This window comes from Rhincodon typus, chromosome 2 (assembly GCF_021869965.1).
Source record: "Rhincodon typus isolate 14 chromosome 2, sRhiTyp1.1, whole genome shotgun sequence".
Classification (NCBI taxonomy): domain Eukaryota; kingdom Metazoa; phylum Chordata; class Chondrichthyes; order Orectolobiformes; family Rhincodontidae; genus Rhincodon; species Rhincodon typus.
Window position 1 is genome coordinate 54734599 of NC_063333.1, and position 12847 is coordinate 54747445.

Consider the following 12847-nt stretch of genomic DNA (forward strand, 5'->3'; position numbering starts at 1 on the left):
GGCCTAGACCCTTTTTCTGAAGAAGGGTCTAGGCCCGAAACGTCAGCCTTCCTGCTCCTCTGATGCTGCTTGGCCTGCTGTGTTCATCCAGCTGTGCACCTTGCTATTCCACGTAAATGTGCTGGGTTTCCCTGCTGCATACTTTGAACATCATAAATCTTTAGCCAAGTAACTAGAACATAGAACATAAAACATTGAACAGTATAGCACAGGAATATGCCTTTCAGCCTACCATGTCTGTGCTAAAGTTGCCATTCTAAACTAATCCCGTCTGCCTGCACATGGTTCGTATCCTTCCAAGCTCTGCCTATTCGTGTATTAATGCCTCTTAAATGTTGCTTTCATAATTGTCATTAAATGCCAAAATCCTACTTTATTATCCATGCGGGGGGTGTCCAATAACTTAGTTTGTTACCTTTCAGGGACAGGGTGGTGAGCTATACATTAGGACGAAGGCTGCCAACAGACCATGTCAGTGGCCAGCTGCAGTTCCGATTTGAGATAACCTCTTCAATCCATCAAGGTTGGTGTTTGATTATTGTCTATTAAACCAAAATCTAAAAGCTCCTTTAGATTACAAGGAATACTTTGATTTTAGCAGGATACATTTGAAAGATGTCACATTATGTCCAGCCACTACTGGGAGAAAATAATTTAACTTAATTTTATTCAGTATTAGGTATGAAAGCGGAAAAGGCTTTGTTGAAGTATTTGGAAAAGAGAAGAATTGGGGAATATAATTGATTCATTTCTGCTTGACTTGCTTATCACTTTATCTTTCTTTCTTCAAACAGATAGCATTAATCTGCAGTATGTGTTTTCGGGAATCAAGAATCAGCTGAGATCAGTGAAATGGGTAGAATCCATGATAGAGCTGATTATACAAGGTGGTGGAACAAAATTAATGTTCTATTGCTGGTCTACACTTTATTTCTCCTGCCTTACTTTCTCAAAATAGAAAACAAAATCCTGGATCTGCTAACTGCTACTAAATGCTTCTAGCTGTCTTTAAAAATCTTCCACACAACAGCTTGTTACTAAGTGAGCTAGTAACAGCAAGTGACAAGGATTACCATTTAGGCATTTCTTGGAGTTCATGACCTAATGGTTGAAGTATTGATTTCCAAGGTTATAGGGACAGATGTAGAAATGACAAATGTTCATAACTCACTGTGATTCCTATTCTCAACTGTGTAGGTAATATTCTTTACAGAGAGAATGTAGTCAGTGATCTCAAAGATATCATAGAATCCCTACAGTGTAGAAGCAGGCCATTTGATCCAAGGAGGCTACAATGATCCTCCAAAAAGCATCTCACCCAGACCCAACCCCCTATCCTATCCCTGTAATACTGCATTTCCCATGGCTCATTCACCTAACCTACACATCCCTGGACACAATGGGCAATTTAGCATGGCCAATCTACCTAACTGGCACATACAGTCATAGAGTCATAGAGTTGTACAGCATGGAAACAGACCCTTCAGTCTAACTCATCCATGCCGACCAGATATCCTAAACTAATCTTGTCAGCATTTGCCAGCATTAGGCTTAAGGTGGCATTTTTCACCTCATTATACTCCCCAGATATCTCCTTTGATAGTGATGTAAATACCTCACTAGCTCTACCTATCAACTTTGTTTGGATCAACAAAACCCATAGGGTTACCAGTCACTTCATTTATTTAGCCACTTTCTCAAATGAAATGAAAACATCTTCTGCATCCTTTGTGCCGAACTTCGGCAATGCTTGGACATATTTAAACAGGTCCCCACCAGGCCTTTGGCTACAATGGGATTGTTTTCTCCACCACTGTTCTCATCACCATGCCTACATTTCACCTCTACCTCTGCCATTTAAATTCGACTTTTCAGTGCGAACCTCTGAAGTTCAAAATCTGTCTCATACTCCCTTTCTTCTGCTTTTAATTCTAATTCAAACTGTTTCATTTCCTTTCATCTTTCTCTTTGTTCTGTCAGGGCTATTCTTTCCTTTTCCTTTTTCCTTGCCATTGCCTCTAATTCAAGCTGCATCATTTGCAATTGCATTTTAGCAATTTCCAAAGATTCTGATGGCTTTCCTGGCAATTGCAAATGCTGACTTATTGCCACATCCATCTCCCTTTTCCTTACCAACACAGGCAACTCCATGTCCAGCTTGTTTGCCAATTCCAAAAGTTTTGCATTGCTCACTTTCTCTAAAACTCCTGAAATGACTTCTTCCAGCACCCCCTGGAAACTCTTTGTGACTGAAAGAGCCATTACTACACAAGGCACACCCTGTTTAAACTAACTGAATGTGAGATCCGAAATAAAAAAAACACTCACCACTCATTGCCTTTGTGTCCAACAATCCTTAACCCCAACCTAGAATTATATATTTGATCCCAACAAGAGCCCCAGTTTACTATGGACCTGACCAAACCCTCCCAAAATATATTAAGAAGATAACCTAGACCCTAACTTTTTTTTATTTTAAAGGCAAGAACAAGGCATTGTGTTCCAGCTACAATTCAATTGGTCAAACTACCCCCAGTCTTGAAACAAAGCTCACTTTATTCATACACAAATTACAACAAAGGAAAGAAGAAATTTGAACAAATAACTCTTAAAAAAAAACAGAATAATAGATTACTTACCTCCTAAACAGTAACTGTTCCGATATTGTAACATCTCATAAACTCATCCGTGGCAAAGGCAAATTCATATATAGGTTGCCTCAGAGGTAATTCTCCACTCCAGGAGGGAAAATATCAAGAGAAAACTCTGAGAGAGAGTGTAGCAGGAAGAGATGTACTGCAGCTTCCAAACCCAGCTTCAAGATCACTGCAACTGCTACTGAGAAACTAAATCTAAAACTCCTGGCTCTGGAGGAGCTTGACCCCACCCATTCAGTCTGCTTCTATTGTTCCAACATTTTTAAAAAAAACCCGAGGCCTCACAAGCTGTTTAATTTATTGGATTCAAATAGACAGCTTGGTAGCTCTGTCTTAAAACATCTCTTCAAAAAGAAACCAGGACAAAATACACATCTTAAAGCTGTAGTATCATCACAGCATCATCTCACACTTATCAGGGTTAAAAGCCATCTGCCTCTGGTCTGCCCATCTACATCTTCCTGTAACCTATAATCATCATCTTCACTATTACTTACCTAACCAACCTTGGTGTCATCTGCAAATTTGTACCATTTATGTATATAACAAACAGTAAGGGTCCCAACACTGATCCCTGTAGCGCACTGCTGAACACTGTCCATCAGTCACTTGAAAAGCCTTCTGCCACTATGCTTACTGTTCTATTGCCAAACCAGTTTATGATCCATCTTGCCCCGTTTCCCTGAATTCTATCTGCATTAACCTTCTCAATCGGTCTCCATGCACTACTTTGCCAAAAGCTTTGCTTTAATCCATATAAACCACATCAGCTGATCATTCCTCATTCACTCACTTGATCACATTTTTGAAAAGTTCTACCAAGTTTGTTAGGCATGACCTCTCTCCGACAAAGCCATGCTGATTATCCCTAATTAACTCAAACTTTTCCAAGTGGATATTAATTCTCTCCCTTCAGAATTTTCTCCAATAGTCTCACTACCACTGACATGAGACTCACCAACCCGTAGTTTCCCGGTTCAACTCTACCACCTTTCCCAAAAAGTGGAACCACATTAGCTGTCCTCCAGTCCTCTGGCACTTTCCCTGTGGCCAGAGAGGAATTGATCATTTCTGTCAGAGCCCCTGTGATTTTCTGCCTCCCCTCCCACAGCAGCCTGAGATGCAACTCATCCAGGTCAGCGGATTTGTGTTTTTAAGCCTGTCAGAGCAATCAATAACTACCCATTTCCTTAATCAAACTGTGCAAGTTCCTCACAGTCCCTTTTTTCAGAATTCCGTAACTATGTTCTCCTTTTGTAGAATAAAGACTGAAGAGAAGTATTCATTTAACAATCTTCCAATATCCTATGGTTTCACACACGTATTGCCCCCTTGGTCCCAATGGGCCCTACCCTTTCCCTGGTTAAAAATATGTATAAAATATCTTAGGATTCTCCCTAATCCTGTTCACAAGTTCTCTTTTATGCCCCCTTTTTTGCTCTTCTAATTGCTTTCTTAAATTCCCTGTTGCACTTTATATATCCCTCCAGGGTCACAGCTATATTGCTCTCTTTGGGCATGTTGGAAGCCGTTCTTTTCTTCCTCATACAGGTATCATCCTAGACATCCTGGGTTCCCTGAACTTACTGCTCCTATATTTCCCCCTAAAGGGTATGTGTTGGACCGATACTCTCCCCAGGTCTTACTACTTCGCTTAGACTTACCTGCAGGGAGTTATTCACAGTTAACTTTGGCCAGGTTCTGCTTTACTTTAATACAATCTGCCTTCCCACAATTTAAGGCTGCCTTTTACAGGCCATTTTTCTCCTTGTTCATGACTAATTTGAATTGTAGCGTGTTGTGGTCACTTTCACTAAAATGATTGCCCCACTGCCACACCGAACACTTGTCCGGCTCTGTTCCCCAGAACCAAAAGCAGCAGTGAGCTGTCCCTTGTTGGGCCTTCTATATATTGATACAAAACAATCCCCTGGGGATACATTTCAAGAAATTCACCCCCTCTAAACCCTTAACACTATGACTATCCTAATTTATATTCAATAAGTTGAAATCGTGCAGTATAATTACCCAATTATTAATCTTATGCATATCTGTGATCTGTCTACATATTACCTCCTGTATTTCTTGCTGACTCTTTCAGAGCCTATAACATGTTCCCAGTGGTTTGGCTACTCCCCGTAACATTCCTAAGTTCTACTCACAAAGCCTCGTATGAAGACCCTTCCAAGATATCATCTCTCCTTAATTAATAGTGCTACTCCACCACCCTTTTACACCCTCCTCTGTCTCGCCTGAAGATCCTGAACTCTGGAATGTTGAGTTGCCAATCCAGCCCTTCCCTCAATGATTTTTCACATCTTTGGAGTGTGGGAGGAAACCAGGGCATTTGGAACACACACACACAGACACACACACACAGACACAGGGAGAAGGTGCAAACTCCACACAGACAGTTGCCTGAGGGTGGAATTGAACCCGGGTTCCTGGTACTGTGAGGCAGCAGTGCTAACCACTGAGCTACCATGTCTAAGTAAATGAGTTTTATGGATTAGGAAGTAATTATGCAGAAGGCTTCATCAGCATAGTGGCATAAGTATAATTAAGTTAGTTATAATTAAGATATACTAAGTTCTGTTTAAAGGGTTGGCAAGAGGTTGCTGGAAAAGAGTTCCACTTGTCGAAATGACCTGGGACAGTCCAAACACATTGAATGAAGGAATCAACATATCCAGTGGAATAGGAAGTGATTAGCTCAATACCCAATTTATGATAATTTCTTTTAAAAAACAAAGATGCTGGAAATCAGAAACAAAAACAGAAATAGCTGGAAAAAACTTCAACAGGTCTGATAGCATCTGTAGAGAGAAAGCAAAGTTAATGTATTGGGTCCAGTGATGCTTCTTCAGAACTGGTTAACTCTGAAACTCTTTAACTCTCAAAACACTCATTCTGTTTTCTGTCCACAGGTGCTGTCAGATCTGCTGAGCTTTTCCAGTAATTTCTGTTTATAATACATTTAACAGTTCTGTTCCTCCAGGCCCCACAAAAATATTTTCACAAAATATCCAGCACCTTTACATGAGTGGCCACCATGTCCTATGCATTTGTACCAGAAAAATCACAAACAAAGTGTGCAACCATTGCTTAGAAATTGATGTCTAAGACTAGCCTGGATGCAATGAGTTGATTGAAATTTTCAACTGCTGATAGTCTGTTTTTCTGGGGCAACACGGTGGCTCAGTGGTTAGCACTGCTGCCTCACAGCACCAGGGACCTGGGTTTGATCCTATCCTCGGGCGACAGTCCGTATGGAGTTTGCACATTCTCCCTGTGTCTGTGTGGGTTTCCTGTGGGTGCTCCGGTTTCCTCCCACAGTCCAAAGATGTGCAGGTTAGGTGGATTGACCATGCTAGATTGCCCATAGTGTTCAGGGATGTTTAGGTAAGGTGGGTTAGACATGGGGAAATGCAGGGGTAGGGGAATGAGTCAGGGTGGGATGCTTTTCAGAGGGGCAGTGTGGACTAGTTGGGCTGAATGGCCTGTTTCCACACTGTAGGGATTCTATGATTCTATGATAATGTATGACCCGCAGTTGAAAATCACTCTTAGCATTTACCTTTACCTTTTAATGGATATTTATTGACCTGCAGAGTATTTTCAGCATTTGGCATTTTTTAATAAGACATGTGACTATAGAGCTTTGTTATGGAGATGTACCCATTTGGTAATTTTTATATCTGTTGTAGATGATGATGATGTTTCCGTCAGTAATGATGCGGTGCCAGTTGAACAGCAGGATCAACAGATGATAAACTTAACAAAGCAGGTTTGCTCTGAGTCTCAGACTGCCGCTACAACAAACCTGGCCACAGAAGAGGCTGAGCAATTGAATGGAAGTAAAAGTCAGATGAATGGCATTGATTTAAAGAATGCGGACAATAGCGTGAATGATGTGAATTTACCGCTCAGTGAATTGGAGCAGGCCGTTGAGAGCGAGAATGGAGTCGATGAGCCTGACAAAGAGAACCTTTTCCCAGCAGATACTTTGGATCTCGTGGAGCCTACATCCAAAGAAACTCCGCCTTCCTTTTCTGATTTGTCCCAACCTCAAGCTGACTCGATTTTCGATGGAGGTTGTGAGACCGAAACGGTGGAAGTTAACACCGTCACTCAAGGAGAAGATGCATGTTCTGGCCAGTCAGTCCTTCATGTTGAGACTGTTGCTGAAGGTGTTGATCCCATTGAAGGGAATGAGACTGGTGTTGTTAACAATGAAATTTCACCTGAGCAGGAAGATGGCACATTGATACTGAGGAGAACAGTCCGGAGGAAAATTAGACCATTCTCGCTGCCGGTGTCTGAACTGGAATCGGTGATAGCATCAGCTTGTGGTTCAGGGGAACCAGAAACTCCTCGGACACACTACATCACCCTGCATCGTCTGCTCCATAGCTTGCCTTCTGCTCAGGTCAATGGTGGGAATGGACAGGAAGAGGCCAACCACAAATTTGCATCCTTGCTAACACTGGAGAAAGATCCCGAGGATAAAAATGCACCTGGTGAAACAGATACAACTGAGTGTGAGATTATTTGTGCCACAAGTGAGCCCAACAATGTCGGGCGAAGGATGTTGCCTCGTAGTGCGTCAGTTGAACATCTTTCTGAGTTAGATCAGATTCTGGAGAAAAATCAACAGAGAAATCAGAGCGAGACTGAAGCAATTGCTATACAGCAGGTAAATAATGAGTGGGACTTGTGTAATACACCATGTTGTAGAGCATCTTGTTACAGCACCTCCTGTTACAGCACTTCCTGCCAAAGCACTTCCTGCTATGATGGTACAAGCCACTTTTCCTCAAGCCATACGAGGTTCTCCTCAATTGACAGTGCACGGTTGTCTGAAAGTACAGTTTTCTCTTCACAAGAAGAGGAGGAGGATGAAAACAGTGCGTTTGAGTCCGTTCCAGATTCAGGACATAGCCTTGAGTACTATGAGAGGGAGCAAGCAGACAGCATCATTCAGTGGCCAAGGGAGCCTGGAGCCCATGCATCAGAAGGGATTACAGGAAATGAAGATCTGGCTGCAGGACAGGGAAGCAGCACTGAAGGTTAGAGTCAGATATACAATATACATACACTGAATAATAATCCATATTCCTAAATCCTTTTTAAGTTATGCTAACCACTTAAGTCTTTACTATAAGGAGTGGTTCGTACCTCTGTGTAATTAAATAAAAATACATTTCTTTTCTCTGTCTTTCCCACTTCCTCTTATCAGTTATGTAGTTTTTTTTATTTCTCAAGGTGCAAAGGCTTTGTTTACTGTGTTGTGGAATAAATAAGCTGTAACTCAGTTACTGAGTCGTTAGATGTACAGCTGCTGTTTGTTGTTTGTCAATAGCAGGTCGCTACAAAAAAGCCCAATGAAAAATGATCCTTTTACTACTGTACAGGGTAAAAGTCACAGGAATAATGAAGGAAGAGCTGACACCAGTGACATTAGTTCCGACATGCCCCTGTGACCTCCTCAAACTCTGCCTCACCTCTATATAATCCATAGCTCTCAAGTTTGACACTCTCATAATAGAACTGCAAATGCCATTATTCAGTTAAAAAAACTACTTGCATCATTTTTACCACCTTAGGAGAGGAAAGTTATTCTTTTAGAAGGAGTCCAGAAATAGATCACAACAAAGTGCAATTGCTATGCGCACTCCCCATCCAATAATGCATTCCTAGCTTAGTGCTGTCAGGCCACTGCCCCTTAAATACAATTATCTACTTAAATGCGTCATCTTTTTTGGTGCGTAGCTGATGATACACTGCAAAGAACAGAGAGTAAAGGGTTGGGTTTTCAGTAGTCAATGAGGACTGCTGGTTGCCCATGAAACATCAACAGTTAATACTTGAGTGAACAGAAAGTGCTGCAGACTGGGGTGAGCCACAGAACAAAAAAACTTGTCTGTTTTGTTCAAGATCAAAATTACTGAAGTTATTAATGACTTTATTTGTAATCATTTGAAATAAATAAATCCAATATGGTCACATTAAGGGACCATCCCTTTGGAACTCATTGTCTATAAACGAAGTAAACCCAGCACTCCTGTACTCCCAAAATTAGGCCATACCTGCAGACAGTACAGGTCAGAGTATGTTCTGTCTCTAATTTGCACACTCTTTCCTTTGAAGGCTATATCACAATATATTCAATCAAATGGTGCACCACATCCTACGATCTAGGATTGCATATCTTGTTAATATTTACATTGTGAAAAAGCACATCTATGTTCCACTCATAGTGTGTTGGTGAATAAGTTAGATAGACAGATAGATTCTTGATAAGCTGGGGGACTGAAGTTTCTAGGGAGTAATATGGAGAAAACAGATCAGCTTTGATCTTATTGAATGGGGTGGAGCAAGCTCAAGGGGCTGGGTGGCCTATTCCTGCTCCTAATTTGGATGTTTGTATGAATCTACTCATTTCTGAGATCCAGATTATTCAGTTCATTGTTATGTCAGATCTGTTATATGCATTGACACATTGGGTGTTACTTGACATGTATCCCAACAAAATCTTTTTAAAATCAGTCAGTTCTCATAACTAAAAGGTTGACAGCGTATTCCTGTGCAGGTACACCTGTGAGAATCCAGGCTGGTGTCATCTAAAGTCAGCTCAATGACATATTTTGATGGCTGTCCTATTGTATAATCCATGAGTTTGAACTAAATAGATGACAAACAGCCTTGTTGTCAATCACAAAGCATTCAGGTATCAGAAAGTTATCTTGTTCCCCCCCACTTCTAAAATGTTTCCTATATCTGAAACAAAACATAATCCATCTTGATGATTGTCATCCGAATGCCTTGTTTTGGGTCATGCATCAGTTGGCACATGCCTTACTTGCATTTGAGCATTGTTGCTACTCCAATGATGGGTTTGAAAGAAGCGAATACAATCTGCATACTGGAGTGCAGAGTGAGTGTCACTCAGGTACTGAAAATTCGATTTGTGGGATTGGAGTCTATTTGGCTTATTGTATCTTTGTCAGCTCTTTACGAGTGCAACTCAGTTAGTCCCAATTCCTTTGCTCATTCTCTATTGCCTTGCAAATCTCTTTTTCTTTAGGCAATTGTTCAATTCTGTTTTCAAAGCCACGAATGAATCTAACTCCACCACATTCTCAGGCAGTTCATTTCAGGCTCTAACATTTGCTTTTCCTTAGGTTTTCATTGCCTGTTTTGCCATCCTCTTTTATTCATGATTTCCAATCCCACAACAAATGAGAACAGGTTTTCTCTTCTCAATCCTTTATAATTGTGAACGCTTTTCGCAGATATCTTCCCTTCTCTAAGGAGAACAGCCCGAGCTTCTACAATCTGTCCATGTGACAGAAATTTTTCATGTCTTGAACTTTTCTTACAAACAAATTCTGACTCTTATTAAAGCTTTCACATCTTCCAAGTATGTGGTCCTCAGAATTGAGCACAAAACTCCAGTTGACACCAGGCCAGAGATTTACACATGTTGATCATAGCTTCCTTGTTTTTGAACACCGAGGCCCTGATTTTTGCTTCCAAGTCAGGAAAGCAGAGACAGAATACGTCCCCTCCACAAACGTGACCTGGCAGAAAAAGTCTTGTAAGGTTACAGTTTGTTTCTGTGCAGCGAGGCTCCTTGAAGGTGGGCCAGGCAAACATTGAACAAGAGCAGAGGCTGCTGGCTTCTAAGGTGGACTGAGTACAACACTGGCCTCTGTGTATTGGCAGTGTACTAAAGTTCAACTAAAAAAAGAAACAAAAAGCTCCAGCAATCCCTCCCACCCATTCCTGCACCACACACTACATGCTCCATCTATGTCACACCAGTGTTCCCTCAAACCTCATAGCCCCTCTAAGAATTGATTGACACAGTTCCAGCCACCCAAAGCCCCTCTACCCACTGCTATGGCCTCTCATACCTGTTATACATATAGTTCTTAATTAATACCTTGTGTCTGTCTTCATAAAAGAGTGGAACGATGCAGATATTGTAGTTAAGGCGAAAGAATGTGACGTATTAATGTGATGAGCGTGGAGGGAGGAAGAAATATTAGTGGAATTCAAATGGATTGTGGTAGTCATAAACTTAAGTACTTCTTCAAAAAAAAAGACACATTTTGTCAAGGCTTTTTGTCTTATATTCACCAGGACAATTCACAAAAAGGAACAATTCAAGGACAAAGCCAACATTTATACTGTGTGAGAGGAGAAAGCTGCTGGTTGAATGACCAGTGGACTCTATTTTGAAAAAGTGTTCCCATGGAGAATGCAGCCATTAATAATGATTGATTGTAACATATATTAATGCAAAGCACCATGTTCTTTCGAGACAGAAACAACATGTATACATACTGTTCTGTTTCAAAGTAACAAAACAAGTGACAGTCATTTGCTGGATCATTTCTCAAGCAATATCCTGATCAATCAGAATCAAGTTGGCTTCATTAAGATGTAAACAAAGCCTGGCAGTTATCTGTCAATCATCACTAGATGATGCAGTCCTCATGGCAGTGCTTCTACCAATCACAGTCCACTTGCCAGCCAATCAGGACTCTCCTCTCATGCAGTAATGGTACTGTTTATCCTCTTGAATTGGTATTCTTATGAATTGACCTGATGAACACAAAACAAAAAACTTTGACAAAATATGTTTTTTTTAACAATTAATGGGATTAACGTCTTTGAAGGTGGATAAATTACAAGGCCAGATGAAGTGTAATACAAACTGGTTAAGAAGCCAGGGAAGAAAAGTGGAAAACCTGATCACAATTTTCAAATCCACACTAGATACAGAAGTGTTGCCAGAAAATTGAAAGACCTGCTAACATTGCACCTTTGTTTAAAAATGGAGCAAGAGATAGCTTGTTTGTCTAACTTCAGTAGTGAGTAAGTTATTCAAAACCAATCTGACAGACTGATTAAACTCCCACTAACAAAGGCTCAGAGTAGCCAAGAATAGTTAGCATAGATTAGCTAAAGGAAGATAGTGTCTGATAAACTTAATTGCATTGTAAGTAATCGAGGAGGATTGATGACAGTATGGAGCTGGAGGAACACATCAGGCCAGGCAGCATCAGAGGAGCAGGAAAGCTGACGTTTCAGGTTGGGACCCTTCTTCAGAAAAGAAGCCTTAATGAAGTTGATGAGGTCTACATAAATTTTACCAAGGCCTATGATAGCATTCCACACAGCAGACTGGTTATAAAATATAAAAGCCCATTGATTGGATCTGGGAGAATGGAGCTAATTGAATACAAAATAAGTTCAGTAGCAGGAAAAACAGGATCTTGTTGACAGATATTGCAGCTGGAAGATTGTTTACAGTAGGGTTCTGCAGGGATCAATACTAGGTCCCTGCTTTTTGTGCTACATTTTAATGATTTTGAAATATGAATTTGCAAATGATACAAAAATTGGCCATGTTGTTAACCATGAGGACAATAGCTATAGACTACAGGAAGATATCAATGGATTGGTCGGGTGGATAGAGAAATAACAAATGGAATTCAATCCACAATACATCTGGGGAGATCAAAAAGAATACAGAATAAATGGGAGTGCACTGAGAGGTGCAGAGCAAATAATGGATCAAGTGAAAGAGCAAATCTATTGATCCCTAAAGGTAGCAGAATAGATTGAGAAAGTGGTTAAAAAGGCACATGGAATCCTTTCCTTTATTAACTGTGGTATAGAATATAAGAGCAGATAGGTTTTCTGGAACTGTGTAAATCAATTCTTAGACCACAACTTGATTATTGTGTGCAGTTCTAGTTGCTTCATTTCAGAAAGGATATAATTGTACTAGTGCTGGCACTAGACAGGATATTGTGAAGGTACTGCCTTCACTTGAAAAAACCAGCTATGAGGAAAGATAGGGCAAGTTCTGATTGTTCCTGTTAGAGCAGAGGAGGCCAAGGAGATTGATTGAGAGAGACCCGGATAAAGTGGAAAGAGTCCATTTACCTTAGCAGAGAGGTCAATGACTAGGAAGCATAGATTTAAAGTGATTGGAAGAAAGAGTGAAGGGAGATGTGGAAAAGTTAGCTTTCCCCCCTGAGGGTGGTAGGGATCTGGAACTCTCTATTTGAAAATGTAGTAGTGACACAAACCATAGACTCATTTTAAATGTGTCTGATATGCACCTCCCCATGTCCCTGTACCCACCACCTTTGATAGTCCCCATGTCCCTG

The 12847-nt window shown here is 40.8% G+C and overlaps 1 protein-coding gene across 1 annotated transcript in view; it reads left to right on the plus strand.

The window, feature by feature from the left end:
* LOC109916385 (E3 ubiquitin-protein ligase HECW1-like) overlaps positions 1-12847 on the plus strand; it is a 419523-nt gene that overhangs the window by 191665 nt on the left and 215011 nt on the right. Inside the window, exons 8-9 of the mRNA XM_048617591.1 lie at positions 423-523; positions 6365-7726. Of these exons, the coding sequence (XP_048473548.1) occupies positions 423-523; positions 6365-7726 (1463 nt within the window). The remainder of the gene's footprint in view (positions 1-422; positions 524-6364; positions 7727-12847) is intronic.